The 27,214-nt window shown below is 44.4% G+C and overlaps 1 protein-coding gene across 7 annotated transcripts in view; it reads left to right on the top strand.

The window, feature by feature from the left end:
* Positions 1 to 7,479: 7,479 nt before the first annotated feature.
* The window catches only part of LOC140694717 (uncharacterized), a 31,816-nt gene continuing 12,081 nt past the window's right edge, over positions 7,480 to 27,214 (top strand). For 2 of the 7 annotated variants that reach the window (XR_012070301.1, XR_012070300.1), the window contains exon 1: positions 8,325 to 8,538. Coding sequence is in view for 1 of the 7 variants with exons in the window: in XM_072957827.1 (XP_072813928.1) it covers positions 7,591 to 7,783; positions 8,258 to 8,538; positions 9,065 to 9,143 (553 nt within the window). In the remaining 6 variants the exon portion in view is untranslated. Of the gene's footprint in view, positions 7,784 to 8,257; positions 8,539 to 8,866; positions 9,144 to 13,035; positions 13,311 to 27,214 lie in introns of those variants that run through there. The other 5 variants (XM_072957827.1, XR_012070305.1, XR_012070304.1 and 2 more) reach the window with 5 other exon arrangements.

The following is a 27,214-nucleotide window of genomic DNA, read 5'->3' as shown; positions in this document are numbered from 1 at the left end:
TGATTTTTCCTAAAAATACATTCCAGTATATTTCTCTGGTGAAAGTCTCTACCCTGTTATCTATTCTCCCATCATTTCCTTATTTTCTTGAATATATTAAAAGTATTTTATAGCCTTTATTGGTAACTCTGACGCCTACATCACCTGGGGTTTGCATCCTTTGTCTAATGCTCCTTATTCTCATGTTATCTGTCATATAGTCTGGACATGTTGCATGTCTAGAAATTCTTTATTACATGGCAGACATTGCAAATGAAAAATCCATGTTATCTTCTGTGAGAGCTTTTCTACCTTCCCGTTAGGCAGACAGTGTGAGGGACTGATCATGTCACTCCAATCAGGCGCTGAGGTGGATCAGGACTAAAGTGCCTTTTTTCTTAAAACAGCTTTGAGGTATACTTGGCAAAATAATTTTCACACGTTTAAAGTGTACAGCTTAATATGTTTTGACGTAAGAATATCCCCAAGGAACCATGACCACACTCAAGACAGTGAACATACCCATCACCCACAAAGCTTCTCTCCTGACTTTTGTTGTCCCTCCCTCCCTCCCCGTCTCTTCCCCTGGGAACCATTGATCTGCTTTCTATCACAACATATTGGTTTGCATTTTCAAGATCCTTATATGAATGGATTCATGCAGTATCTACTCTATGTTGTCTGACTTCTTTCATTCAGTGTAATTATTTTGAGAATCATCTGTGTTGCTGTATTAATAGCTTATTTGTCTTATAGTAGAGTATTGTTTAGTGCTGAGTTTTTACTGAAGAGTTTATTGTGAGCAGTGTTTGTATAGACCATCATTTCTTTCTGCATTTACTTCTTGATGGATGCATGGGTTATTTACAACTTGAGCTATTATAAATAAAATAGCAGTGAATATTTGGTTATAAGTCTTTGTATGGACATATGCTTTTCCTTTCTAAAGCACCAGATGAGGAATGTCTGGATTATATGGTACATAGGTGTTTACCTTTTTAAAAGAATCTGTTAAAGACTTTTCCAAAATGGTTGTACTATTGCAAATTCCTCGTGGTGTGTATCAGTTCTGGTTGCTCTACTTCCTTGCCAGCACCTTGTAAGGTCAGTCTTTCTAACTGTATTCATTCTAGTATGTATGTGAACTAGTATCTCACTGTGGTTTTTAAAAGTATTTCTCTAATCACTAATGACACCTTTAATCAGCATCTTTTCATATGCTTATTATCCATCTGGATATCTTTACTGAAGTGTGTTTTCTGGCCTCATTCATTCAGGTGTTTGAATTATTATTGAATTTTGTGGCCTCTTTATTCTGGATCAGATACAAAGAGAGACCATTATCAGATATATGATCTGCAAATAGCTTCTGTCTATGGCTTGTCTTTTCATTTGCTTAGCAGTGTTTAGAAGAGCATTGAAGAGTCTTCATGTTCATAAAGTTCACTCTATCAGTTTCTTTTTAAAATAGATGATACTTTTGGTGTCATAGCAAAGAAAAATTTGCCAAACCCAAGGCCATAAAGCTTAAGCCTATGCTTGTTCTCCTAGCTGTTTTATAGTTTTAGATTTCCTATTAAGATCTATGATCCATTTTGAGGTAAATTTTGTATATTTTGTGAGGTGTGAATCAAAGTTCATTTTTTTTTTTTTTTGCGTATCACTATCTAATTGTTCCAGCACTACATGCTGAAAAGATCCTTTCTCCACAGCATCCTTTTTGAGAATCAATTGTCTGTATAAGTCTTGGTTTAGTTCTGAACATTCTATTGTGTTCCATTATTCTATTTTCCTGTTTTACACCAACACCATAATTTCTGATTACTGTAGCTTTATAAAAAAAAAGTTTGAAAATCAGATAGTGCAAGTCTTCCAACATTGTTTTTCTTGTTCAAAGTTGTTTTGGATTTTTGGGATCCTTTGAATTTTTATATGAATTATAGAATAAGTTTTTAAATTCCTTACATCCTGTTCTGCCAAAATTCCACCCATGTCTTTGGCCGTCTCCAGAGCCACATTTTCTGAAGAAGTCTCTCTAGATCCCAGGTGAAAGGAATTTCTCTTTCGTCTGTGCTCAAATCACATTTGATATTATTTGATTCCATTTAATCATATTTGCCTGTATGTACTTGTCTGATCTTTCCAGCCATTTAGTAAATCTCAAAAGATTAGGAATCTTGACTTGGTTCCCTCTGTGTGCTGAGAAACTAGTTCTATGCTTTGCAGGAGTGAGCCCTGCAGTAAGAGGTATCTGCAGCACACATCTAGCTCATTGCTTGAATATTGTCAAGGAATTCTGCAGATTTAGAATTGTTTATTGATTGTTGTCTCCAAGACGGCTCAGTCTTTTTTATTTCTATTGCTACTGCTGCAGTTTCAAAGAACAATGGGCTAGTTATTTTGCAAATATCAAATCATACTCTAATTGTGTTGTCACGCAAATTACGTGCTGCTGTGTCTTAACAACCTGCTTAGTGTTCACAGGCTCCTTCACTCATGGAAAATTTGGGAGAATGTCATATCCTTAGAGATAGCAATGCTGTCTTTGGCGACCTGAGCAGCAGTATCTGAATTCACTCCTGCTATTTTTCCAGTGTCCCCTCTAGACCTCCTCCAGCCCTCCATGGGGGGCCCTGCAGTTCTGCCCTAGAAAAGCCTGTTGCTTCTCAGGAAGACTTCCCTATGAAACATAATCATGTCCTTCTTGTGGGGACACTCAGTCCAGAGACCTGAAAGCAGGGGAAAATGTTCAGCCTGCTTTTGGTAGAACCTAAATTCTTCCATACTTGTTAGAAGCAATTTCAATGAGGAAACTGTTTTGGCATCTAACAAATCAGCATAAATGACTGATGAGGAAGATCAGCTTCCCCATCCCACTCAGTCGTCATGTTGATGTGACACACACATTGGCAAACATTTTCCCCTGTGAGCAACGTAAAGTTCAAGACGTTATGAATGGCTTTTTATTTTTATTTCTTAGTCTTTCCACATTCACTGTGTCTCGTGAGATTATATGAATCCTGCTTATTTTCAGCCCAGCACTAAACTTTTTAAAAGGATCACGTGTTTAAAAGGCTAGTGGACAATTTTTTAGAAGACAGAAATCCTTAGATTTTGGTCCCAGAGTTGAATCTTGGTTAGTGGTGAATGAAAATTCCCATTAAAATTTTAAATTCAGTGATATAAAGTCTTAAAAATAGTTAAATATTAGTCAATTTCATTAAACACTATAAGAGTTATTTACCTTTAAGCCTGTTTCTGGGGCAATTTTGCAATGATTCCCTCCCTTTATCGATTCCCTCTTTATCAGAATCCTTGAGAGGCCCCTGTCATCATTGTCAGTATCATCATTATCATCATGGAACTGATTCTTCTGGAAGATTCTAGGAAAATAAAGAGATGGACGAGATTATGTGTAGGTCAGTGTGTGCATGTACAATAAGAACAGCTGTCAGGCATTAGATGCAAGATACCCATTTCATTTAGGGGAGAATGTGGTCATGAAATCCTGATGTGGTGAATGAAGGAAGCGGTGGGAACAGGATAGTCAATGGAAAGGAGGAGGAAGTGAGTGAGTTGGAGAGCATAGATCCTTGGTTAGTTGATCAGCACATTGGTAAGAATGAGGGGAGTGTGATGGCAGAATCATGTCCCTCCCCGGCCACAGGGTAGCCACCTGTGACATGTTACTGTACATGGCAAAAGGGATGACAGATATTTTAGGATTAAAAATCTTAGAGGATTTCTGTCTCCTAAATTGTCTATTAGTTAGCCTTTAAACCCATGATACATTATTATAGATTAGTGCAGGGGCACAAATAAAAAGGATTCATATAATCTCACCAGACAAACTGAATGTAGAAAGGATAAGGAAGAAAAACAAAAAGTCACTTATAAGTGCCTTGAACCATAAATTGCTCATGAGGAAATGTTACACAAGGTGAATGTCACAGCCACATACATACTGCCTGAGTGGGATGGGACAAGGGGATCCTGAGATGAGACAATAGGGTGAGTAGTCTGGATTGTCCAGGTGGGCTGAATGTAATCACAGGGGTCCTTAAAATGGAGGATATTTCCCAGCTGAGTTTAAAATCAGAGGGAGGTGTAGCGATGGAGCAATGTTCAGAAAGGCTGCTGACCATGAAAATGGAGGAAGTTGAGGGGCACAAGCTAAGGAAGGTGGGTGACCTCTGTAAACTGGAAAAAAAAAAAAGGAAACATTCTCTTCTAGACCCTCTAGAAGGAAGGAACCCTGCTGGTATCTTGAATTTATCCCAATGAGAACTGTGTTGGATCTCTGACATCCACAGCCATAAGCTGATAAGTCTGTGCTGGTTTAAGCTATTAAGCTTATGGGAATTTGTTACAGTGGTAATAGGAAAATAACATAGTGAGCGGTAGTGTAAGGGATTAAAGGTCTAGGATGGGGTGTGGAGAGAATTCTGACATTTACACCTAAAAAACTACCAGGTGAAGTGGGAAGGTGTTTTAAGGAAGACCTACCTGGCAGGGCTGTCAAGCAGACTGGAGTGAGCGAATCCTTGGAGTTAGAGGAATCAATTAAACCTCTACAAGGAAAATAAGAAATAAAATGTAGCAGGGCTTCAGTGTTAGTAGATGTAGGAATGGAAATGGGCAGAGAGATATAAACATTATTTTGAAATTAGCTACAGGTTTGATGACTGCATGTTTGGGAGAGTTAGCCGATGTGTGGACTGAATGCATCCCCTCAAAATCCATATGTCGAAACCTCATCTCCCAGGTTGATGATATAAGGATGCGGGGCCTTTGGGAGGTGATTAGTAGGATAAAATGAGGTCATGAGAGTATTGCCCTCATGAATGGTATTAGTGTTCTTATACAGGGCCCCAAATTGCTTGCTTCTCACTCCTCTCTGGGCCATGAAGATAGTGGGAAGACAGCCATCTTCGAGCTGGCAATCCTCTCCCAGATACATTGAACTTGAAAGCCTCAGCCTCCAAACCATAAGGAATATGCTGGTTGTTTAAGCCACCCGACACACGGTAATTTGTTACAGAATCCCAGACTGACGAAGACAGTGGAGAATGCCACTGCGTTTGGCACTGATTGCCTGGAGAATGCTGAAACCCAGGGAAGTGGGCAGCACAGACGTTTACTCACTTAATCCTGCCAACACTGTAGGGGATAGAGTCTACATTTTCCTCGCTATTTAAAAGGTAAGGAAAAAGAGGCACAAATAATAACAATGACAATGACAACAACAACAACAACAGCAACAATAATTTGTCCAAGATTCACACAGAACTCCCTGGAGGGAGAGTGAGAATTAATACTTATGCAGGCTGGCCCCAGAGCCCCTGCTCATAACTACTAAGTCAGATCACCTTGCTTATTTAGATCAGTTTTTTTTCAACTGTGATATGAGTGTACTGTGTCCAGTAACTTATAATTTCAAAATACCTCACTGTAAGGGAAACATTAGTCGCAGGCATTACAACCCACAGAAAGCTAGACATACAAAAATAACTTGTTAGGGCAAGATAACCAATAATGTTTTTAAATATTATACCTGCTGACCCTTTGCAATAAAGTGTTTATTTATAATTCTGTCTGGCTACAGAATAACATCATAATCCTGCATGTGGCTGGTGGCTCCCGTGTTGGACAGCACGGGTCTAGAGAATTTAAATGACTTGCCCAGCCTTGCCCAGGAAGCTCGTGGTGGGATCAGAGCTATAGTCTGGGACTGTTCCTTCCTATCCAACAATTCCCTCATGGAAGTTTAGAAGCTTCTCCTTTGGTGCCCAGCTGTCTATCCGTACTTATGACATCTTGTCAGGTGCCCCGGCCTGCTACTGAACATCAGCCAGAACCCACTTCTGCACTTTTTTGGCCAGGTAATACCTTCTAGCAACTTCCATTGCCTTCTTGGCATCAGTTTTTACATGGAAGGGTAGTGGCTAGAGAAGGAAATGTGTCCACATGACAGGTTTTTCATAAATATAGTAGGAGTGGTCAAGAGAAGAAAACCTCAGGAATACGAGTGGAAGCAGGTCATTTAATATACCAAATGCGTACTTTCAATGTATGTTTGTGTTTCCGAGTCCACGCTTGTTCTACTCGTGCATTATAGGCCAACACATCAGGAGACAAGGATTTGGGGCAAGAAATAGCGGCTTTAATTTGTAAAGCCAGCGGAGAAGATGGTAGACCAATGTCCTGGAGAACCATCATCCCAAGTCAGAATTCAGGCTCTTCTTATATTAAAAAGGGGAAGCGGGAATGCTTGGTTGTTGCAAACTTGGTGCATGAATTCTTTGTTGTTAGAATCCTTTGTTCTTGCAGCTCTTCACCTGGGTCAGATCCGTGTAAACCTCCAACAAGCAAATGTTATTTTCTATTCTGTATCTTGTTATCTTTATACGAATGGAAAAGTGTTAATATCCTTCAAAGTCAGAGCCTTGAGAATAGGGTCTCCTGTATATTTCAGGATCTAGGCAACATTGTTTCACAAAAGGTGCAGAAACAGCAAGACTAAGCCTAGGAAACAGGGCACACGTTTAAAGTCAAAGGAACAGATCTAATATGGAGTCAGATTTGTTCTTTCCTATTTCAGTAGTGCCATGGAGAAGGCACTGTGGGCAGCTTTCTGTAGGGTCCTGGAGGCTTTCTCTCTCAGCCTCTGTGCGCCTCTATTGAAAACCCGTCATCGCTATCTGGCCTGCTGGAAAACCAGTCCGCCTGTTTTGCCCTGAAGTTGTGTTCTGTTTATAACTCATCTCTACTCCTTGGAAAACAACTCAATAAAAACTCAGTTGGTTTCCCACCAGCCCTGAGCAGGGGTGAGGGATAGCATGTTATTATTTTATTAAAAAAATATATAAAAGAGTTTTAAAACAGCACTGGGCACATAGGAGAGAGACAATCAATGCTTCCTGGCTTAAATCGAAAATGATGACTCAGTGAGTCTATGGCTGCTGTATTTGCTGAGCTAGTTACTCCTTTGCTCCATTACACATTTATTTTAACTGAAAAAGAAATATATGCATATGGTTAAAAAAATTCAAACAGAGCAAAAAATACTCAAGTGAAAGAAGTTTTCCCTCATCCTCTGTTCTTACACGCCTCCCTGGAGATGCCAATGTTTACAATCCTTTGTGTGCTTTTCCAGATATGCTATGCAAGTTCCCACCAATGTATGTAAATTCCTTTAAAGTTTTACTTATTTTTAACTTAAAGGGATTTAAATCCTCAAGTGGCTTCTGCCACAGTAATAGAAAAGAAGAAATCTGACTCCATATTAGATCTGTCCCTTTGACTTTAACCCTGTGCTCTGTCTCCTAGGCTTCTTCTTGCTTGTAAAACAATGTTGCCTAGAGCCTAAAATATACAGGAGAGCCTATTCTGAAGGCTCTGACCTTTAAGGGTATTTAACACTTTTCCAATCATATAAAGATAACACGTTGGCGAATAGAAAATAACGTTTGTTTGGTTGGAGGTTTACAGGGATCTGACCCAGGGAGATAGCTGCAAGAACAAAGGATTCTAACAAGAAGGAATTCCTACACCAAGAAGTTTGCAAAAACCAAGCACATAGGAAAGCAGCCTGAATTCTGACTTGGGGAGATGGTTTTCCAGGACATTAGTTTGCCATCTAGGTCTACAGAAACTTGCTATTCCATGCCCCAACACTTGGTCTCCCAACTTACTGGCCTGTCCTGCACTGAGGAGAATGAATTTGGACTCAATAACACTTCTACCTACCTAGCAAGTTGGACACTGGGACTGAGGGCAGCTCTCCCACACACAGGGGCCTACGGTGAGCCCTTGATTATTCCCCGAGGTTGGGGTGTGGTTTACCCAGGAGGGATGGGGACTCTACACCAACACTCAGGCAGTCTGCTCCTTCTGGGGCTCTGACATTTTACCTCCCGCTCCCTGCCAGCCCAACATTTGGGACAGTGGAGCTAAGGCAGAGATCGTGCCTGCCTGTTTCCCAGCGTGTAAAAGGGGAATATGTACTCTTCCCAAGGTAGTTCTGAGAAACAACACCTGCGGGTGCTTGGTTCCCTGAGCAACAGTAAACCTAGCTCCTTGTGGGGGCAACGGGTATGATACCCGTAGGGTTTCTGCAGAGACCTTAGCTGGAGGGCTGGGCCAGGGACGTAAAATATGAGCTGTGGGCAATGACGGGTAAGAGAAGGGTGTATAGGCAGGACTGCTGCCTCCTTCGGGGTGCCACAAGAGGTAAAACGCTTTCTCCCCATCTCTGTTACTCCCCTCCCAATTCCAGATAACTGCCTTCCCTCTGCTCCTCCTGTCCATGTGTCTCCCTCCACTTTTCCCCGCCTCCCCTCCTCCTCCCCTATTCTCCCTCCCTCGGTTCCCCTTCTCTCTCAGGACCCAGAGCGGATCGCTGGCCCTCCTGCGCATGCGCAGTTGCTGCCAGCTGGACCGCGGGTTGGAAGCTCCAGCTCCGAGCCGGGGATCGGCCCCAATGGCTTCTCAGCTCTGTCGCCCTGTAGGCCTTTGGCTACTGCCTGGGGCCGGGGCCTCTGGCTGTGGAAGTGCAAGGTGAGGGGATATCGGGAAAGGGGTGAGGCGGCTGCGGGAGGGCGGTCGGCGTGTCACAGCCCCCCAGGGCGCCAGTCAGCGTGTGTTCAGCTGGATTGCTCGGGCCAGACCCCTCTGCCCGCGCCACCTGCCCCGGCGCCCCGGCCACAGCTGTCCAGGGCCAGGTGTGCCCCTGCCGCCTCTTGGCCCAGCCGGGCTCCCCTCAGTCCGCGGCTGGCGTCCGCTTCCCCTCTCCCGCCCGCGAGTCCTCCCCTCCCGGGCTTCCTCTCCTAGGCCGCCGACCCGTCCCCACCACTGGGCGGGCTGTGTCCCGGGCGGGCGGGGTCTGCACACCCGGACGGGGCGGGCGGCTTGGGCTGGGGCTGGGGCTGGCCTCCGAGCGGGGCTGCAGCCCGCGTCCCCCACCCCGCTCTCCCTGCCCCGCGACCCCGGGGCTGCCTTCCTCTCCCTTTCCCGATCCCTGAGGTCCAGATTAGCGGCGTGGGCGCTGCTCCCCAGGCTGAGAGCCCGCGGCTGTAACTCCCAGCTTCTCCTGGTGGAGTCGGGAAAAGGGAGCGGCAGTGCTGAGGGAGCTTCTGTCTCCTTGATCAGGATTTCTGCCCCAGGTAAGTACCTTGAACACTTTCAGGTGTTATGATGGCGGTGCTTGTTGATGTCACATGTTTTTATACTGAGAGGGATTACAGTGGTGAAAGCAGGGCTTGGTTCAGTTAAAAATGAGCTGAAGGCATGAGGCTGTCTCATCCTCCATCATTCACTCTCCCAGGGTGAAACGTGAGACCGTCGATCTTAAAAAGATACTTATAGTCCGTAACTAGTCCAGCCCAGCTACTGTGTGTTAACAGGAACAGCACAACCCTAGGCGTTGGAGACCCAGGGACATTGCACTCCTAAAGAGCTCCTGGCAAAATCTGGTTTGTTTTGGTTTTTTTTGTTTGTTTGTTTTACTTAAATTGTGGGACAGACTAGTAGTAGAGAGGGAAAAATAATTGGCAAGAAGGATTTTTTCATATAACAGCTTTATTGTGATATTGTTCACACACCATGAAGTCCACCCACTTGAATGTTACAATTCAGCAGCTTTTAGCATATTCACATTTGTGCAACCATTATTATTCCAGAACGTTTTCATCACATCAGAAAGACCAGTTGAAATGCATGACCTATCCACCCCTTCCCAGTGGTGGTTCTAAAGAAGTTTCTTGGCTGTTCCTGACCATAAATTAACTTGTTACATTCCATGAAATATCTGGGAGAAATTCTAATCAGAATTGCAATGAATCTGTCTATCAAAGCAGGAAGAATTAATGTCTTTATGGCATAAACTTCTTCTACACATGAATATATCTGGGACCCTATCTTTTCATCTGTCCAGAGCCAGGCCTATGGGAAATCCTCATTAATTCTTGGGTTTGTGAATGATGAGATTCAATACATCATTAGATGCAACTGTAGCCTTTCACTGAAGAGAAAAGTAACCTCGTAGAAGCCAAGTGATTCTCTGATGGTTAGAATGAGTGACCGCCAGTGCTGGAGTATTCGAGTGGACTTGGTGCTTGCAGAGTTCTCCACCACCTACAGCTAAGGGGATTACCGTGTTCTTTTACTTTTTTTTTTTATGGCGTTGCTTTTATTTTTACTTATTATATAAAATTATTTTTTATTGAAGTGTTGTAAATTTACCAGGTTAGCTTCAGATGTACAGCAGAGATTCAGTTATAAGCTTAAGCATATGTATATAAATGTTTTTCAGATTGTTTTTAGTACAACTCATTACAAGAAATTGAAAATAGTACCCTGTGCTATATAGTAGGTCCTTGTCATTTATTTTATATTTATTAATGTGTATCTGTTAATCCTCCCTTTCCTGCCTGCTAACATCAGTTTGCTTTCTATGTCCATGAGTCTATTTTTGGCAGCACCGTTTTTGCTAGCAATATATGCTGGTTGGCTCTTTTCTGTTTCAGTAGTTCCATCTTATGTGTGGGCGTTTTTCTTCTGGTGGGCCTGTGTGTGGTTTGCACACGTGATAATAGAGATCTGTATTTGGGAGAACTCCAGGCCTCGTGTAGTCCCTCGTATGGAGCGCCCACTGAACTGATGCTTGAAATTGGAAAAAAACAGTAAATGTTGGAATTTCCACTATGGTTGAGACTTCCAGGTTTCTATAACCTCTTTAGCCCACCTAAATTTTGGCTGCACCCAATACTGGATAATCTGGTGGAACTTCATGGTATGGTGGTGTGGAGACAGGGCCTTGTATGCTTCTTCTCTTTCCTTTTTCTAACAATCATTTTCCTGGGCCTTCCAGGTACTCCCCCAGAAGGGCCCAGGGCTGGCTTGGTGTTGCACTGAGGCAATATTTGTTAATAAGTCCCTTTCCTCATCTCTTCTGAGCCTCCATTTCCTTCTCTGCACAATGAGGGCTTAGACTAGATAAGTGCTTTTCAGTTTCTTTTAAAGCCATGTTTCCTTTGAGAAACAGAAAATTCAAATCTCTCCTCCCATCACAACCCTTTAGATTTTGACACGTCCTCCAAGGAGTCACATAGCTCTTTGTGGTAAATTGACGTGATTGTGATTCCACGTGGCACAGAAAAGACTCTTCAGAGATTTATTGCAGGGAGAGGGCAGGAAAGGGGCAGTATGTCACACTTTCTTGTGTGAGCACTGGAGCAAAGGCTTGGGTTTAAATACAGTGTCTGATGTGGCATCTCTCTAATCTTGCACAATGTGATAAACCTCTATCCCTAGTTTCTTAATGTGTCAAGTTGGGGTGGTAATGTTTTAAGGCTTTTGTGAAACATTATACACATAAGCCATTTGTGTCTCGGTAGATACAAGACCTGCTAGAGAGTCGGAATTTCTTTAAAAATACATATATATTGTCCACATCACTCTGTCTGTGTGTATTTTGAAGTTCCTGGAGGGTGAGGGTTGAGTGTAATGTCCATCGTGGGACAGGTGGCCCATGGGTCTGTGTGCCTCAGATTGCCCCCTCCTCCCCAGTCCTCTTCCTCTCAGTCCAGGATGAAGTTCCCTAGTAGATTTACACACAGGTCTTGTGGAAATGGCTTTTCATTTTATTGTTTCACCAAGGAGGGTTGCCATCATGATCTCTGTGGTCAGGTTTTGGTGACCTGAAGGCTATGCAATTGGGGATTTCTATTTTATAAAAAGAAAAATAATTACAAATACAAAATTAGACCTAGGTTGGTGGCAGGGGCTTTTGAAAGTGGGGACCATTAGCTTTTTTAGCTTCAGGTGCAGTGGCCTCTGGCCACGAGGACACATCCTCATGCTCTGAATTTGGAGGGACCAGTGGGTTCAGTGGGAATATTTACTGAGTGCATCTCATGGGCTGCGCATTCTCTTATTTGTACTGTGTGTTCCTTATTTGAGACGGTGAGCTGATTTAAACTCAATAGCCTCTTTAAAATAATAGACTTTTTATTTTTAGATGTAATGTAGATTCCCATGTAGTTGTAAGAGATAATATGGAGAGGGCCTATGGACTCTTTGCCCAATTTTCTTTAATAGTTCCATCTTGCAAAGTTGGGGTACTATTCATTCGTGACTCACTAACCCTTTTAGGTTTGTGTTATTGCCCTCATTTCTATTTATGAATAAACTGGTGTTGAGAGAAGCACACAGGTCTGCCCAGGTCACCCACGTGGTTAGTGAAGATTTGGGTGGAAAGTGGGCATGGCATTTCCAAGCAGTACCATTATGATGGTCTGTGGCAGGGAGCAGCATTCACTTTGCTTGTTTATTCATTCATTCAACAAACATTTATTGAATAAACTCTGTGGGTCAGATGCTTTCATAGGGTTATCTGATTCTTCAGCAGTATGGAGAATCAGGTAATGTTTTCTTTTTTTTTTTTTTTAATATGAGAAAAATATCTCTGAGAGGTTATAATCTCCCCAAAGGAAAAATAGCTCATAAATGAGGGATAGTACATTTGTACAGTTCCTTCTTCTTATGCAGATGGTACCCTAGGCATTTTACATTTGCAAACTTCCATAATCCAGATATATTCTTGTAAGGCAAGTAGTTTTTTTTTAATTGAAGTATAGTCAAGTTTACAATGTTGTGTCAATTGCAAAGTGGTTTTTTTTGAATTTTGAATGGAGAAAATATTTTTTGAGGGGGTTAATTAAGTTTATTTATTTGTTTCATTTTTCTAAAATGAGGTACTGAGGATTGAGCCTAGGTCCTTGAACATGCTAAGCACGTGCTCTACCACTGAACTGTACCCTCCTCCCCAAAGCAAGTTTTCTTACCCATTATTCTGCACCTTAGGAGTTCAAATAAATTGGCGTTGAAATCCAGATATTTTGATCCTACTATGGTTCTTTGCATTATATCCTGCTGAGGGGTGGGGAAGCAGTTCCTTTATTCATTCATTTATTCAGCAGTTTTGAGCACCGACTTTGCATCAGGGCCTGCCTAGGTGCTTGGAAACAGAAAACAAGAAATGATCCTTTTCTGCAGGGGATGGAAGCCTAGACCAAAAGCTGGGTAATGTGATCTGAGCTTCAGTAGCCATGTGCAGACGCTGAGGACAAACTTATCCCCGATTTGCTTGGACTTCCCTTGCCTTCTGGCTGGTGCACACCAGGTCGCCGCATCCCAGTGAGGCCCGCAGCCCACAGCACAGTATGTACATCGATTTACCCTCCCTTCTCGGCAGCGCCTGCAACATGAACGCCCCTGACTACATGCAGTGCGCTGAGGACCGCCAGACTCTCCCGATTGTGGTCCAACCCGTGGGGATCATCTTAGAGAATTTCTTTTGCATCTATAATGGAATCTCCTTGGTGAGCCAGATCAGACCGTGCGGCTCCCAGTGGGCACTCTGTATCTACTATAGGTATCTCTATGCGCCCGAGAATGGATGGAGTGACTTCCAGACCCACCGCAATGTCATGGGCCTTGTCACCATTACTGACTGCCTCTTGGCCAAGACCTTCTAGAAGCTCCACGCACAGAGGAGCTGTATGGCACCACGCTCTACGACTCTCAGCTCTTTGTCTTTGTGCTGTATGGGGAGGTGGCCGAGCAGCCGCACACCGACGTGGCCTTCAATCTACGAGGACTGCAGGGTGGTGGAGAAGAGGATCGACGACTTCACTGAGTCACTCTTCATCTTGCCCAAGTCCAAGTGGCTGGATGGGGACCCCGAAAATTCTGGGGAGAAGACCCCCCTCCTCTACATCCTATTTGAAAAGGAGGACTTCGTGGGACTGGACACAGACAGCAGGCAAGTCAACCTGAAGGCCGGGCCACCCTGGCTGTGTGACAGATTGCTTCCCTACATCCAGAATGGGATCATCAAGGAGGAGGGCTTTCTTGTAGCCAAGGCGGGAAGGAGGTGTAGCCCGCCGGTTTTCAGACGTTTAAAACTAAATCCGCCTTTGTTTCAGAGAGATCCTTTTAGGGTTAGTGTGGACACTTACTCCCCCCTTTCAGCCAGGACACTTGGGGGGACCCCTGGAGTTGCTGTCCAATAGAGTAGCCACAGCTACTGTTGTTAGTAGTGCTGGGGAGGAGGCCGGTCTGAGCTGAGATGTGCTGTAGGTCAAATGCACATCAGACGCTGAAACTTGTCTAGTAAAAAGAATATAAACTATCTTGTTACTTTCTATATTGATTACACGTCAAAATGATAGTATTTTACATACAGTAGAATAAGTAAGGTCTGTTCTTAAAATCAGTTACTTGGTTTTTTTTTTTTGTTGTTACATTTTAAACGTGGCAACTGAGAAACATTATTTACATGACTCTCATTTCATTCCTGTTGGACAGCCTGTCCTGGGACAGTTTCATCCCTTTGCTTATAAATGAGACTCTGAATCCCGAGACGCAGAACGAGGTGCTGGTTGAGCTCAGGGTGGAGCCGATGTCTCCTGCCTCCCAGGCCCAGCACCAGCACGGCTCAGGCCCTCTCCCCTGCCTGACAGCCACCATGCCAAGTTAGGGCATCAGGAACACTGCCAGGGGCTTCCGAATTAGCTCCTTACGCAGGGAAAGGCATGTCACGGTGTATGGGACACAGCAGGGAAAAATTCGTCCTCACTTTGTCCCTGTGATTAGGTCAAAGACCCCACTCTGCCTTGGAAGTGCAGATGATCTCTTCTGGGCTGCCTAACCCCTCACCCTCTACTATGTTTCCCTGTGTATCTTTCAAGCTGTCCCTCGGGCAGAAGAGGGTGAGACGTCTTTGCCGAGAGGTGGTCCCCCTTTACTGGGGAGAGTGAGGTGAGCTGTGTCCCCCCGGCCTACGGCCTCGGGCCTTGAGTCTGGAGAGCGCTCATGGCGGTCCCACAGGTGACGGTCGGAGGACATGGCACGTGCTGCCGGGCCCGCTGTGCAGGAGGGGCTCTGTGATTCTCTGTGATTCTAAGGTCAGATTCTACTTTCTTGTTGTTGGTAAGATGGAGGAGAAGATGCCAGAGAATTGATAAAAAGAAAATCCACACCAGTCCTGTGAATGACAGACACAGGGGATCCGTGTCCCACCTGCGTGTGGTGCCTGGCAGGCTCTGGAATAATTTTCACTTCCTCCCCGGACATTCCTCTATGGCTTAAGGAAGGGGAGAGGCATGTCGTGGCCATGATCTGTACTTGTCCTCACAGGGCCCTGTGATCTACATGCCCACACTACACTTCTGCTCCTTGGAGATGAGGTGTCAGGTTTAGGAAACTGGGCACTGCTGAGGGCATAGCTGCCAGAACCGTGCTACACCAAGGCTGGCTCCGTTCACCTCACCTGTCACCTCCTGTTGAGTCCTAAGGCATCATTCAAGGTAGGTGCATCGGTGCAATGAAAGCAGGGACCTCCTTCACCCCCTGGACAGACTGGTGGGTGATCAGTGGAAGCCTGGAGCCCTGCCCCAGCCCCACGCCAGTGCCTCCTATTTTGTCATAGGAGGCACTGGTGACATTTTTGCTCAGCAACTGCTTAGCTCTGATTCTGCAGAGCCAACAGAGAATGCCAGCTTGTTTTTGCCTTTTGAAGTCTGCCCTTGGGATTTGGCGGAGTAGCTGGATGTGTGCTTAGCCCATAGTGGTTGACACTGTCACCATTGTTTACCCAGAACCTCGTGTACCAGGCATGGCTGCCGGCATCAAAATACAGCAGCACATTAAACCTCCCTCCTGGTGGGTCTGTCTGTTCTGGTACCATAAGGGCTCAGCCAGCATCTGAACGTCAGTGAGATAACGTGGCCAGTGAGCTCGGGTCAAGCACGTTCTCCTCCAGTGACTTTTACTCCATTGTTGCTTTTACTATTACACAGTCATTAATTTTTTAAACAATGCTTTGGTTCAGGAGCAGAACCTAATTCTCCCCTGTTCCTCTTGGTGGGAGTGAGTAAATTTGTCCAGCTTGAAATGCGACCACATTTTGTAGCTCAAAAGCTGTCTACACGCATCTAGGTGAAGTTTTGGTTTGGGGCGCTGACCACGTTGGGGTCCCCCGGCAGCATCGCTCCCCTCAGGCCCCTGCCTTCCCTGGATCAGGAGGTGAGGGTGGGTCTCACCGTCCCCGCGTCCCTGTCCTCATCACACTCACGTAATTTCTTGTAAATGCTGTCAAAGTCATTTTTGTTCTCCTGTGTTTCTAATTTTGGCTGTTCCTCTATTCCTTTTTCTATTTTCCTTTATCCCTTATACCACCCCGTGAGCATGTTGTTGGGTCTGAAAATGTGGGCTGTGCACACCCTGCATTGGAATAGCCAGATCGCCCTCTGTGCCGTCTCCATCGCTATAAAAAGCAAAAACTTAACAGTTGCCATGATTCGTATATTATCCTAGTCATCTTATTTTCTACTTTTTTGGAATTTTTGCTATGTTAGCACATCACCCACTGGAGTTTGATATCTGTTAAAGTCCTTGCTTTGAGGAACCTATTAGTTCGTCCTTATATTTGGTAACAAATGCTCTCTTACTAATTTTGTTTATTTGTTTTGAAGAAGTGAGATGCGAATTGATTTAGGCAGCTGCTGAGGGATTTTTTTCATGGAGTATTTAAACTTGGAAAGTCAAAATCTGCAGCACCTTGCTTGATTCTGGCTTTTACACAAACGTGCTCGGCACACGGTTCCTGGCTGTCGCTGTGTGACGTGCGTGACGGCGCTTCCTGGCCGGCGGTCACTGGTGAGGAAGTGGCCGGCTCGGGGGTGAGCAGCTGCAGGGGACGCTGTTGGAGGAAGCAGTCACCGGTTTTTTGTTTTTTGGTTTTTTTTTTTGCATTCACCTTCCCAGTGCCATTTACTTTACTTTGCATTCATAGAGGGGCAGGAGCGGGCCTAAAACCATGCCACTCTTTTGTTCCCTTTATGAGGCTGGTTTTTCTAAGTATCAGGAAAACATTGCCTTGTCCTAAGGAGCTGGTTCACTTGGATCTGGTGGACACAGGGACCCCTAAAGGGGACCGTAGCTTCCTCTCTGCTTCAGCCAGTGAGCATTCAGAGCCGGGTCTGTGGTTTGCCTCAGCAGCCGTGCAGGCCACCCTGCACCGGCCTTTACTTTTACCCCTTTTTGGCAGTAAATAGCTGACTCTGTGTCTGTTGCAGCTGATGTCCACCACTGACGGCCGTGTGGTTATTTTGCGGTAGTGAGTCTTCAACACCCCTGTCAGCCGTGAAGGGACCTTGCATTCTCACCCCGACCCTGGTTCATCTCACCCAGGGAAAGGGTTTGGCCACCACCGTCATGCTGGACATGAGGCCTTGTTTCTCCTTTCATGCTCTGGTCCAAATGTGGACACTTCATCCTTCACTGACTTGGTCTCGCTTGAGACAGTCCAGACTTTCTGAAAGAGTCCATCACATTCTGGGGGGGAACAGAACAGAAGTAAGGGTCGCAAGTAGGAGTCTAGGCTGTCTGGGTTGGCAAATGCAGGCTGGGATCTGTGATGGCCGGTCTGTGCCCTGGAAACTGGCCTTTCCAGTGGCTCCCGAGAGAAAAGGGGTCGGAGCGAGAACAGACTTGCCTGGGTTCCTACCATCCTCATCTGCTCACCGACAGGAGTGTCAGCTAACTAGGAGCTCCCCCAGACCTCGGGCCCTTGAAACCTCAGATCACGGGAGATCCTTGAGTCCCTTCTTCTGGTCCTTCTTTGTGAGAATCCAGTGCCTTCTGAGGTGACTGGCAGCAGGAGATGCCTCCCCCTCCAGGGAACTCCCTTCGGAGGACTGTGACTCAGTGCACCTTGCTGTGAGCTTGTGGGTTTCCATCGTGCTCCCTGCAGAACCAGACTTGAGACTGGCTTAGCGACAGAAATAACAAGACTGATTCCAGGGCAGGGCCAGGTGGAGGGAACAGTGGAAATTGAATGTGACCTCAAACACCTAGGTGGGTGCTGGGGCTGTTACTAAAATGGGGAGCCTGGGAGGTACCTGCCAGGAATCGAAGTCTAGAGTAAATGGTGGACATAAGGCCTTTTTTTTTCGACATATGGCATTTTTAAGATGCCATTTGTCATCCAAGTTAGGACTTCCAAGAGGCACTCGTGTCTATGAGCCTGGGGCTCAGGTGAAGGAGCTGGACTAGAGATACACATTGGGATTCGTCATTCTTAGCTGGTGTTCACAGCCGTGCAAGTGGATCAGCTCATCTCAAGAGGTGCAGACTGTGTCTGAGGGGGGGCAGGGCTGTGTCTGGTTTGGAGGAAAGCCCGGACCATGCAGCTTTGGTGTGTCAGTCAGCGGCGTTTGTGATTTTCAGAGCAATGGCATTTATCCTTAAGGTTCTGGGGGGTGGGCAGGCCCACCCAGGAAGAAATCTGAAGAGAGGGTTTTGGCCACGTGTGCGCGTCTTGGGACAATCCAGAGGCTGCAGGGTCCAGAAGGGGAAACTCCTCAGAAGCTGGAGTCGGAGTGGGGAGTTGGGAGAATGTAGTCACACTCTCCTGTGATGAAGGGAGGGAGGCCTAGGGAGTCCGCACCCTAGCGGACTCTCTTTCCCACGAACAAAAGGCAATCAGACAGAAGATTTGAGGTAAGAAGGGATGGGCGTTGGGAGAGGAGCCAACCTGGAGAACGGTGGTTGAACAATTCTTGAATAGTCTCCCTGAAACATAGAGTTATAAAAACCCAGACTCTTAAGAATATTGATAGTGACTGGGGAGTAGGCAGTTGTTTTTCTGACCTCCTAAGGGTAAGGTATGTATCCGGGGATATACAGAAGAATCGGGCAGTCTGTTCCTGGGGCTTCACCCTTACCAGGGGGAACAGTGCAAGTTTAAAGGGGGAGGAGGGCAGCGGAGGGAAAGTAGCCAGGCCCCGTGTCACGTACCAGTCGGCCGCCCTACTTGCGTGTTGCATTCACATCCATGCCTCCCAAGTGGGCGGTGGCAGCCCCGTTTTGAAGATTGGGAAGCCTCCTCAGAGGTTTAAGGAATTGGTTCATTTAGCAGCTAGTAAATGCTGTAGCAGGATTCCAGCAGGGCCTTGTCAGACTTCAAGGGCATGTTCTCTCTACTAATTCCGGTTGTACCTGAAATGGTGAAGTGAGTCAGTTTCGGAGCCTTTCAGAGAAAGTACGCTTTAAGTGCCTCAGGACTGTTGCACAAAGCTCAGTGTTCTTTCATGGTTCGGAACCACCGCAGTGCTTTTTGCCCCACAGATGTAAGGTCTTACTCCTTTGACGATGGCGTGGTTGTAAATGACATACAGGTGCAAAACCACACTTAGCAGCTTCTGAAGGGAAACTCTCCTGTTCTCCCTTGATCGGCTTTCTTCCACGGGATGTAACTGTGCTGCAGCTAAGGCCTGAGCTTTCCGTATGGAGTGAGGGTTTGATATCCAAATTTAGCATAGAACAGTCAGATGGAGAAAATCGAAGATGACAATATATTTTGGGGTTTCATTAGACAAGACATACTATCTGTTAATGGCTCATAAAGCTAATGAAATTGAGTACAGAACATTGCATTTCTTACTTTCTACTGAGAGCTGTCTTCCAACATAAGGTTCTCTGCTTTGGAACTTCAGCTCAGCCACTAGGGCGCCTGTCATTGTGTTGGTGTGATTGCATTTACACAGTGCATGTAATCTGGGCTTCCTTAGCCCCAAACACTCCAGTGCAGAATCATAGGCTGTAGCCATCACTTAGTTATACAAATACTTCTAAAACTATATGATACCAAAAAAAATAAATAAATAAAAATAAAGAGAGAGAGGGAGATTGCCTTTATCAAAGTTCCTTTGGATTTTAACTGCAAAGTGTTGTTGAGCAGCTCTGGTTTCCTTTGGATATGAATATATACATTTCTTTGCATGTAACTTGGATTTCAGGCTTGCACACCAAGCTCTTGTTTTCCATGAGCCACAAAAATCATAGCCAAATGACACACGTATGAAACAGTTTATTCTTTTTATCTGAGACAGAATCCTTGAATTTGGGACTTGAGCTGCGACTTTCCTGTTTGCTCTTCCCACCCCTCTTGTCACCTCACTCCTTTTTCCCACGTGGCCTCCAAGAGGTCATGGTCTCATAGGAGCAGGTGAACAAATACCAGTTGGTCGCCAAGCAGTGCTGCTGTAGATGGAGCCCAGCCAAGAGCTAAAGGACATCATCAGGGAGGACTTCCTGGAAGAAATTGGCTCTACATTCAGTTCTGAGGACAGAGTAAGAGTCAGCCAGGGGAAGGAATCAAGAGGGTGACTCAGGTGGCAGGAGCAGCCTGGGTAGAGGCCTGGAGGCTTGTGGGGTGAGGACTCGTGGAGACTGCCCTGTGTGGTCCAGGGTGGTGGGTGACCCTGCTTTGAAGGACACTGGAGAGGGCCTAGGGGTGGAGGGCTTTGGAGGAGCTTGGTTTTTACTAGAACTGACACAGAAGAGGCAGTGAAGGGTGTCAGCAGGAAGTGACCCTTAGGAGAGCAGCTCTGCCTGTCCTTTTGAGTCCCACCCCTTCATTCTTTTATTCACAACACACGCAATTCTGAGTGTCTAGGGGAGAGGGGGTGGACCCACAGTAGTAAGCAAAATGTACTTGCTTCTTGAGAGCTTAGCAGTGTCAGAAGTTGACTTAGATTAAAATGTTTTATTAACACAGCAGGGCACCTAATCCAAAGTGCGGAGGTTGGAGGGAAGGAAGACTTCCTTGACAAACAGTTAAAATGAGCCTGGAGGCTAGTGGGAAGTAGCAGCAGGTCACGGGGCCCCTGAGGTCACTGGGGACCTGGTGCTGAGGTGAGGATGGACAAGCAGGGTCGGGGGTGGGGCTAGAACTCTACCAGGGAGCCTCTGATGGGTTTGAAGTGGGGGAGATGTAATCAAATTTGTGCTTTGGGAAGGCTGCCTTGGCTGTGTGTGTGTGTGTGTGTGTGTGTGTGTGTGTGTGTGTGTAGCGGGGAAGAGGGGGAGGGTGTCACCAACTGGGAGGGTCATTAGAAGACCATTCACAGGCTCGGAGGCCACCAGTGGGAGAGGGGCGTCGGGACTGCTTGGGGACCGCAGGGGCAGAGTGGATGCCGGGTTTCCTTGTGTGGAGGGCTTGTTAGCGGGGTCGCTCTAGCGACACCTTGTGGCTGGAAGTAAACAGATGGAGGCCGCCAGGTGGACTTACCTCTTCTCTCCTTCCCTGCCTTGTGTGATGATCTTAGCTCTGCCAACATATGGAACAGAAGAGCTAAGTTCCAGAGTAGCCCAGGACTTTGCTGGGCTCGTTCAAGTGAGAGCAGATAGGATTTAGGCTTGTGTTGAGATCTGTAAGTTAACTTAGCTAGAAACGTCCTGTCTTTTGGATTTTCATAGGGGTAGTAATTCTTGATAAAGATTGCTTTCTTGGTGAGAGGAAATTTAATACAACTGATGTCTTTCTCAAAAAATATCTTATCTTTTAAGAAATTTAATATTCAAAATAATAGTAATATTTTAAAATGATAAACTAAGGCTTTCGTGTAGTTTCTTTGGTTTCTGAGTTGATGTGTAGGTAGACCCTTTGCATTACATAATAGCACATCTTTGACAGTATTTAAAGAGCTGTTAGTGAGCGCCCCCAATTTGAAAGCATCATTAAAGCTTGCTCTGAAATAGTGAAGTCATATAGGTCTTGTTTGCAGAAGCCAGATATTTGGTTTATAATCTGCAGCATAGCTCCCTTTATAAAATAATAATAGATTCAAAATTAACAAAGTGGAAAATAATTGATTTTTTTTAAAAAATGAAACATAAACTTTCTTGTGCTATTGTTGCAACTGGAAATTTTGAAAAGAAAAATCCTATTGTAATATCATCTAAGTGAAATACATATATGTCTGTCACATTTGAATAGTAACTGCACAGTGGTTTTTGAAGTCAGGATCATTCCAGCTCAGATACTGGCAGTGATGGTTGCTGGTTTTCAATGGAAGAGCCTAAATTTGCTTTCTTAGCTTTATTCTTTTCTTTTCTTATATTTTCTTTTCTTTTCTTTTCTTCTCTTTTCTTTTCTTTTCTCTCTCTCTCTCTTTTTTTTTTTTTGGGGGGTAGTGCGAGGGTTGAGTAGTGCTGTGTCAGCATGATTTGGGGGCAATTTGTGGGCAGATGTCGTGCAGCAGCAGTGAGATATTTCCATGCATTTTACTTTCCGGACATCACCAGGGAACATGTGTGGTTTGTGACTGCAGGATGGGATGCTGCAGGACTCCCTGGTCCATCAATGTTATGTCTTGGAGCTGCTCCGGTCAGTGAATGATTTTCTGTGGCTTGGAGCTAATGTGGTCTGATGCAGATGATCAGATGTGTAACTAAAGTACTGTTACTTGAAATAAGAGAAAAGCTAGCAAAAATGTCTCTAAAATACAGGATGAGGGAGGAGAATTGGCTGAGCTGCTTGCAGTGGGGAATATTCTCAGGTGACTCCCTCACTGTGTCTCCTGTCACTATCCCCCACAGCCCTGCATGGCAGGCCTACTGAAGCAACCATGCACTTTCTCAGAAACGCGCTGAATTTCCTTGTGCCTCTGATTGTTCACTTTTTTTTTTTGAAAGCACATCTTGCCCTTTGCTTAAATGCCATCCCTGCTAGCCACCACTTACACTCATTCTTCTGGACCTCGTCCATATATAGCTGCTGAATGAAAGAACAAAATGTAGTATCTCCATTTAGTGGAATATTATTCAGACATAAGAGTGAATAAAAAAGAAAAAATAAATAAAGGGGAATATGAAAAAAGCCATCTGCTCTGGGTAGTCCACCCTGACTGCTCAACCCGGCCTTTTCCCTTTGAAACCCCACCCCTTATACCCCACTCTACTATTTTTGATAGTATTTACCACCTTCTAATAAAGTTTAACATTTTCAAAAAAAAAGAGACATGCTGATACCACTTCAACATGGGAAAGCCTTGATAACAGCACGTTAACTGAAAGGGGCCAGACACAAACGGCCACATATTGTTGATTTCAGTGATCTTAGAAATGCCCAGAATTGGCTCATGCAGTGGCAGAGAGCAGATGATGGTTGCAAGGGGCTGGGTGGAGGGGTTTGTGGAGTGACTGCTAGTGACAGGGGTGTTCTATTGGGGTGATGAAGTGTTCTGGAAATAGATGGTGGTGAGGGCTGCACAACCGTGAGTGTGCAGAAGACTGCTGAGCGCTGTCTCTGGGAGTGCTTGTTGTTGGGGCGGCTTTATTTTGTTCTCATCCTGTAATGTGAAGGGTCATCTTGTGCTGAGACCATTCAACTCCTGTGAGTGGTAAGGCTAAGAGACTTTGCAGAGTCATGTTTCTTTTTTCCCCCTTGCTGAGTGTAGGCAAAAATGGTTTAAGCCTGAGAAAGTGCTCCATATGCAGAAATGTCTTTCAGTTTTGGCTGGTGTAAAAATCTTGTGAGCTTTTTAATCATTTAGGACAGTCTGTAGGGGGAAACAGCCTGTGAAGCCTGGGTGAGACTTGGAAGAGCCGCGCTACCCTCCCAGACACGGGTGGGGATTTCACCCCCATTCAGGCAGTGAAGGGCCAAGACCCGTGAGAGGAGTTGACAGTCATGAATATTTATGTGTATCCGCTGCTTCATCTTGGATATTAATTTCTAGCTGAGTCATTTTGTGGCAGCAGCCTCATCCTACATCAGGAATTTATAGTATCTGCTCTTTGAGGTGAAGAGCTGACAGACTTGATTATTTAACAGTCTATCTTGTATTGATATCTCAGATTCCTTTGTCAATCGCAAAACAGCAGAAATACAGACGTCCTTTAATGCCGATGTGACCTGGAGCAGGTTTAGTTTCTGTACCTCAGTGACCTTATCTGCGTGTGGGGAAGATGATAACAGTGCTTCCCTCAGAGGGGCTGGTGAGAGGAGACTGAGAAGCACAAATGGAAGACTTACACGAGATGCTCATGAATGACAAAATTTAGTGCTCTCAGCCTGGTGAGGCCTCAGGGGCAGAGATGTCAGAACAGAGCAGTCCTAGCCGGAGTTCGATCCGCATTGGCAGGTTTTATGATCACTATCACCACTGTGGGTTATCAGGTAGTTTTAAGACTTGGTAATATGAATTCATGAATAATGTTAAAGACTAGACAACTCAGATCCGGTTTACATAGTTCTCAAGATTTCCTGTGAGAAATGGATATTTTTTCCCCATCTTAAATCTGAGTGGATTCTCTAAAAAAATTCTGTAGTCCTCCATCTTTTTCCTTTAATTCTCCTTTTTTTTAAATAAAAGTTTTTAAATGGAGTTACTGGGGACTGAACTGAGGGCCTCATGCGTGCTGAGCACATACTCTCTCAACTGAGGTATACTCTCCCCCATAATTTTTTTAAACTTTACTTTCTTAGTATTCAGAGGTTAGAGGCCTCTAATTCTTTTTTTGGAGACTTGTCCATAAACCGGTAAATCTAAAATTAATGGACAAAATTTGGTTTATTAAAAAAATCATTAGAACTTTTATCAATCCATTCAAAAGGGAATGCTTATTGAGTTAAAATGTTTCTCCTTTATGGTGATTTCTAATTTTTGGTCTAGCTTAACTTATTAAAAGTAATCCTCATCATCATAATGACCAAGCTTGCTGTGAGTGGACACCTACCAAAGGCTAAACTGTTTTTCTCATGTTTTACTTCAAAGCAGGTGTTTGACGGCAGGTATCAATGTCTCCGTTTTGCAGCTGAGGGATTGAGAGGTGGGCAGCTTGTCCCAAATCAAACGCAGCTGGCGGTGCCTAGCTCGGTGCTGGAACCCAGGCTGCACAGGATGCATTCTCAATTTCTCCTCTGATCAGCCTCCCGTTGAGTGGTTTCCCGAACTCCTGTGAGTCCATAAATGACCGATTTTGGCGATCTCAGCCTGATGAGGCCTTCAAAGGAGAGACACCAGTGAGAATGTGAGACAGAGCGGCATAAATTAAAATTGTACATTTTCACAAATGTTGCATTCTCAGGTAATGACTTAAATAGTTTATGTTTTCTTTATATTAGTGCTATGTAAGCACTAAAAACAAAACATTAAAAATGATTATAGTGCAAAATAGGAGTGGGCTTTGAAAGTCCAATCATTGCTAATGATGTTGCTTGTTTTTCTCTAGTGGTGCTTATTGACAGAATAATTTACAATGACTGAATTTGTTTTATGTATGTAGTCTTAGTATGGAGGAAAAGTTTGTCAGTGCATATTGAAAGTAAAATCTTTACTCTTTTCTTTCCTGATGATAAATATGTACGTTGTTTCCATGGCTTAAGTATATTTCCTCATTTGTGAAATTTGAGTGATGCCGTTTACCATGTCTGACTGTGAGAGGTAGACGCCTTGTATACAAAGCATCCAAGAGCTGCTTAGTAAAAATGTGCTGTCACAATGACAGATAGTTTAGAAGGATCAACTGTGAATACTAAAGAGGGTGGCTTGTTTCTGATGCATATTCAATATGGATATATATGAATATGGCTTAAAGTAACAAGGATTCAGGGTTTTGTGTGTGTGTGTGCGTGCAGTATGAAGTTTTAATGAAATCTGTATCATTCTATTGAGACAGGGACTAGTTAAATTGACTTAAGCAGACGACCTTGAAGATTATTTACACAGAATGTGTATTGTTACAACTCAGTGTTCATGCTGCCGTGTAACTATACACTCAGACATTTAAATTCGTAGGACTCTGACCAGAAGCATTAAGTTTAGAAAAATCCACATTGATCATTTTCAGGGAATAAGCTTCTCTCTTTTGTGATTAAAGAAAATTTTGATTTATTTTTCTGCACTCTTAATAGGTTTTAAAATATCAAAACATTGATTTGACATGTCAGCTTTTTTAATAGAAAGAAGCTCATGCTGTTTTAATATGTAAATAAATGTTTTTGTATTTCAATACACTTCTATGATTTCCTGGCTCTTTGAGAAGTATTTTGCAAGATACTTAGATTACCTCCTGTTGGAAAAATACAGACATGACTTTTATGAATATAGGCCTAGTACAGGTCTGTTGGTTTTTGCTACAGTGCAAGACATGAGGACTAGGAGAGCAGTATGTGCTACATAAGCTTTTAGTTATCTGATTCTTGTTTCTGATCCACAGGCAATTTTTGTGTTGCACCTTTCCAGGCAACCAGGAAGGCCTTTTAAGCCATAGGTGGCGCTGTTACACCTTCTTACAGTCTTAACTTTCCTGTTTGTAAAGGAAGTCTTAAACAACGTTTTTTTTTTTTTTTGATTCCTTTGCTTAGTGCTTCAGGGTAGCACAATGTCCATTATGTCTGACTACCTGGAACTATTATTCTGCTTATGTCTTAGTTTTATTCTATCATCTCGCTGTGAACATTTCAGACTTCCTGTGCAAACAGTTGCAACATCGGACTTTTCTTGCAGTGTTAGAAACCAGTGAGCCGGGATTTTATAAAAGAGCTAGAAGCGGCCTCTGGAGCACCTTAAAGCTGAAAAGTGTACTGAGTTCCCTAAGTATTATCCCCACCGCTGTGTGTCAATGGGTGGTAGGAGATTTGGTACATATACAAAGGGGTGTGGTGTTTTGACTTGGGTTTGCGTGCACGCGCTGCCACTGAGCTACGTGATCCTGAGTCAGTTCGTTCTGAGTTTTTCCCTCGTCTGTGAGATGGGGACACTCATTTCTGCTTTGTAGAATTGTGAGAATTAGAAATTATGTAAAGTGTTTAGCACAGTGTGTATGACAAGAGGGCTCATAATCTTAACTGCTGTTTGGTGTGAAGCCATCATTTGATAGTCTTTGGCAATTACTGAGAAACAGAAAAATAAGAAAAGCTGGTTTTATGATGAAAGATATTTGAGGAGGTTCCATAGTTCCTATATACATAATTTAGCATCAGCAGAGTCAGGACAGTTACACAGTCGCCCTGAACCAATGTTAAGCCACAGAATTTTTGTTACTTCATATATGTTGGGGCTTAAGGGGACCCAATACTTATACACATGTTGTGTCCAGCAGCCAACTGAGAGATGACTAAGAAGAACAGGCAGGCGATAAGTGTCTCCTTTATTACTGATGAAGCCACGTTCTCCATGAAATTCAGGGCTGTGGGAGAGTGAGAGTCATGACACTATGTCCCAGAATTAGAGACTTATGCAGTCCCAGGTAACTCTGGTCCACAGCGAGCATTCCCTTGAGAGATTCTGACCCATAATGCACAGGACTGTCTTGCCATGGAACTGAGCATCCCGGCTGCTTCCTAAGGGTGGCCAACACTGGAGGGGAAGGAAAGCTT

Source organism: Vicugna pacos, unplaced genomic scaffold (assembly GCF_048564905.1).
Source record: "Vicugna pacos unplaced genomic scaffold, VicPac4 scaffold_103, whole genome shotgun sequence".
Taxonomy (NCBI): Eukaryota; Metazoa; Chordata; class Mammalia; order Artiodactyla; family Camelidae; genus Vicugna; species Vicugna pacos.
This window is presented reverse-complemented; position numbering and strand designations above follow the sequence as displayed.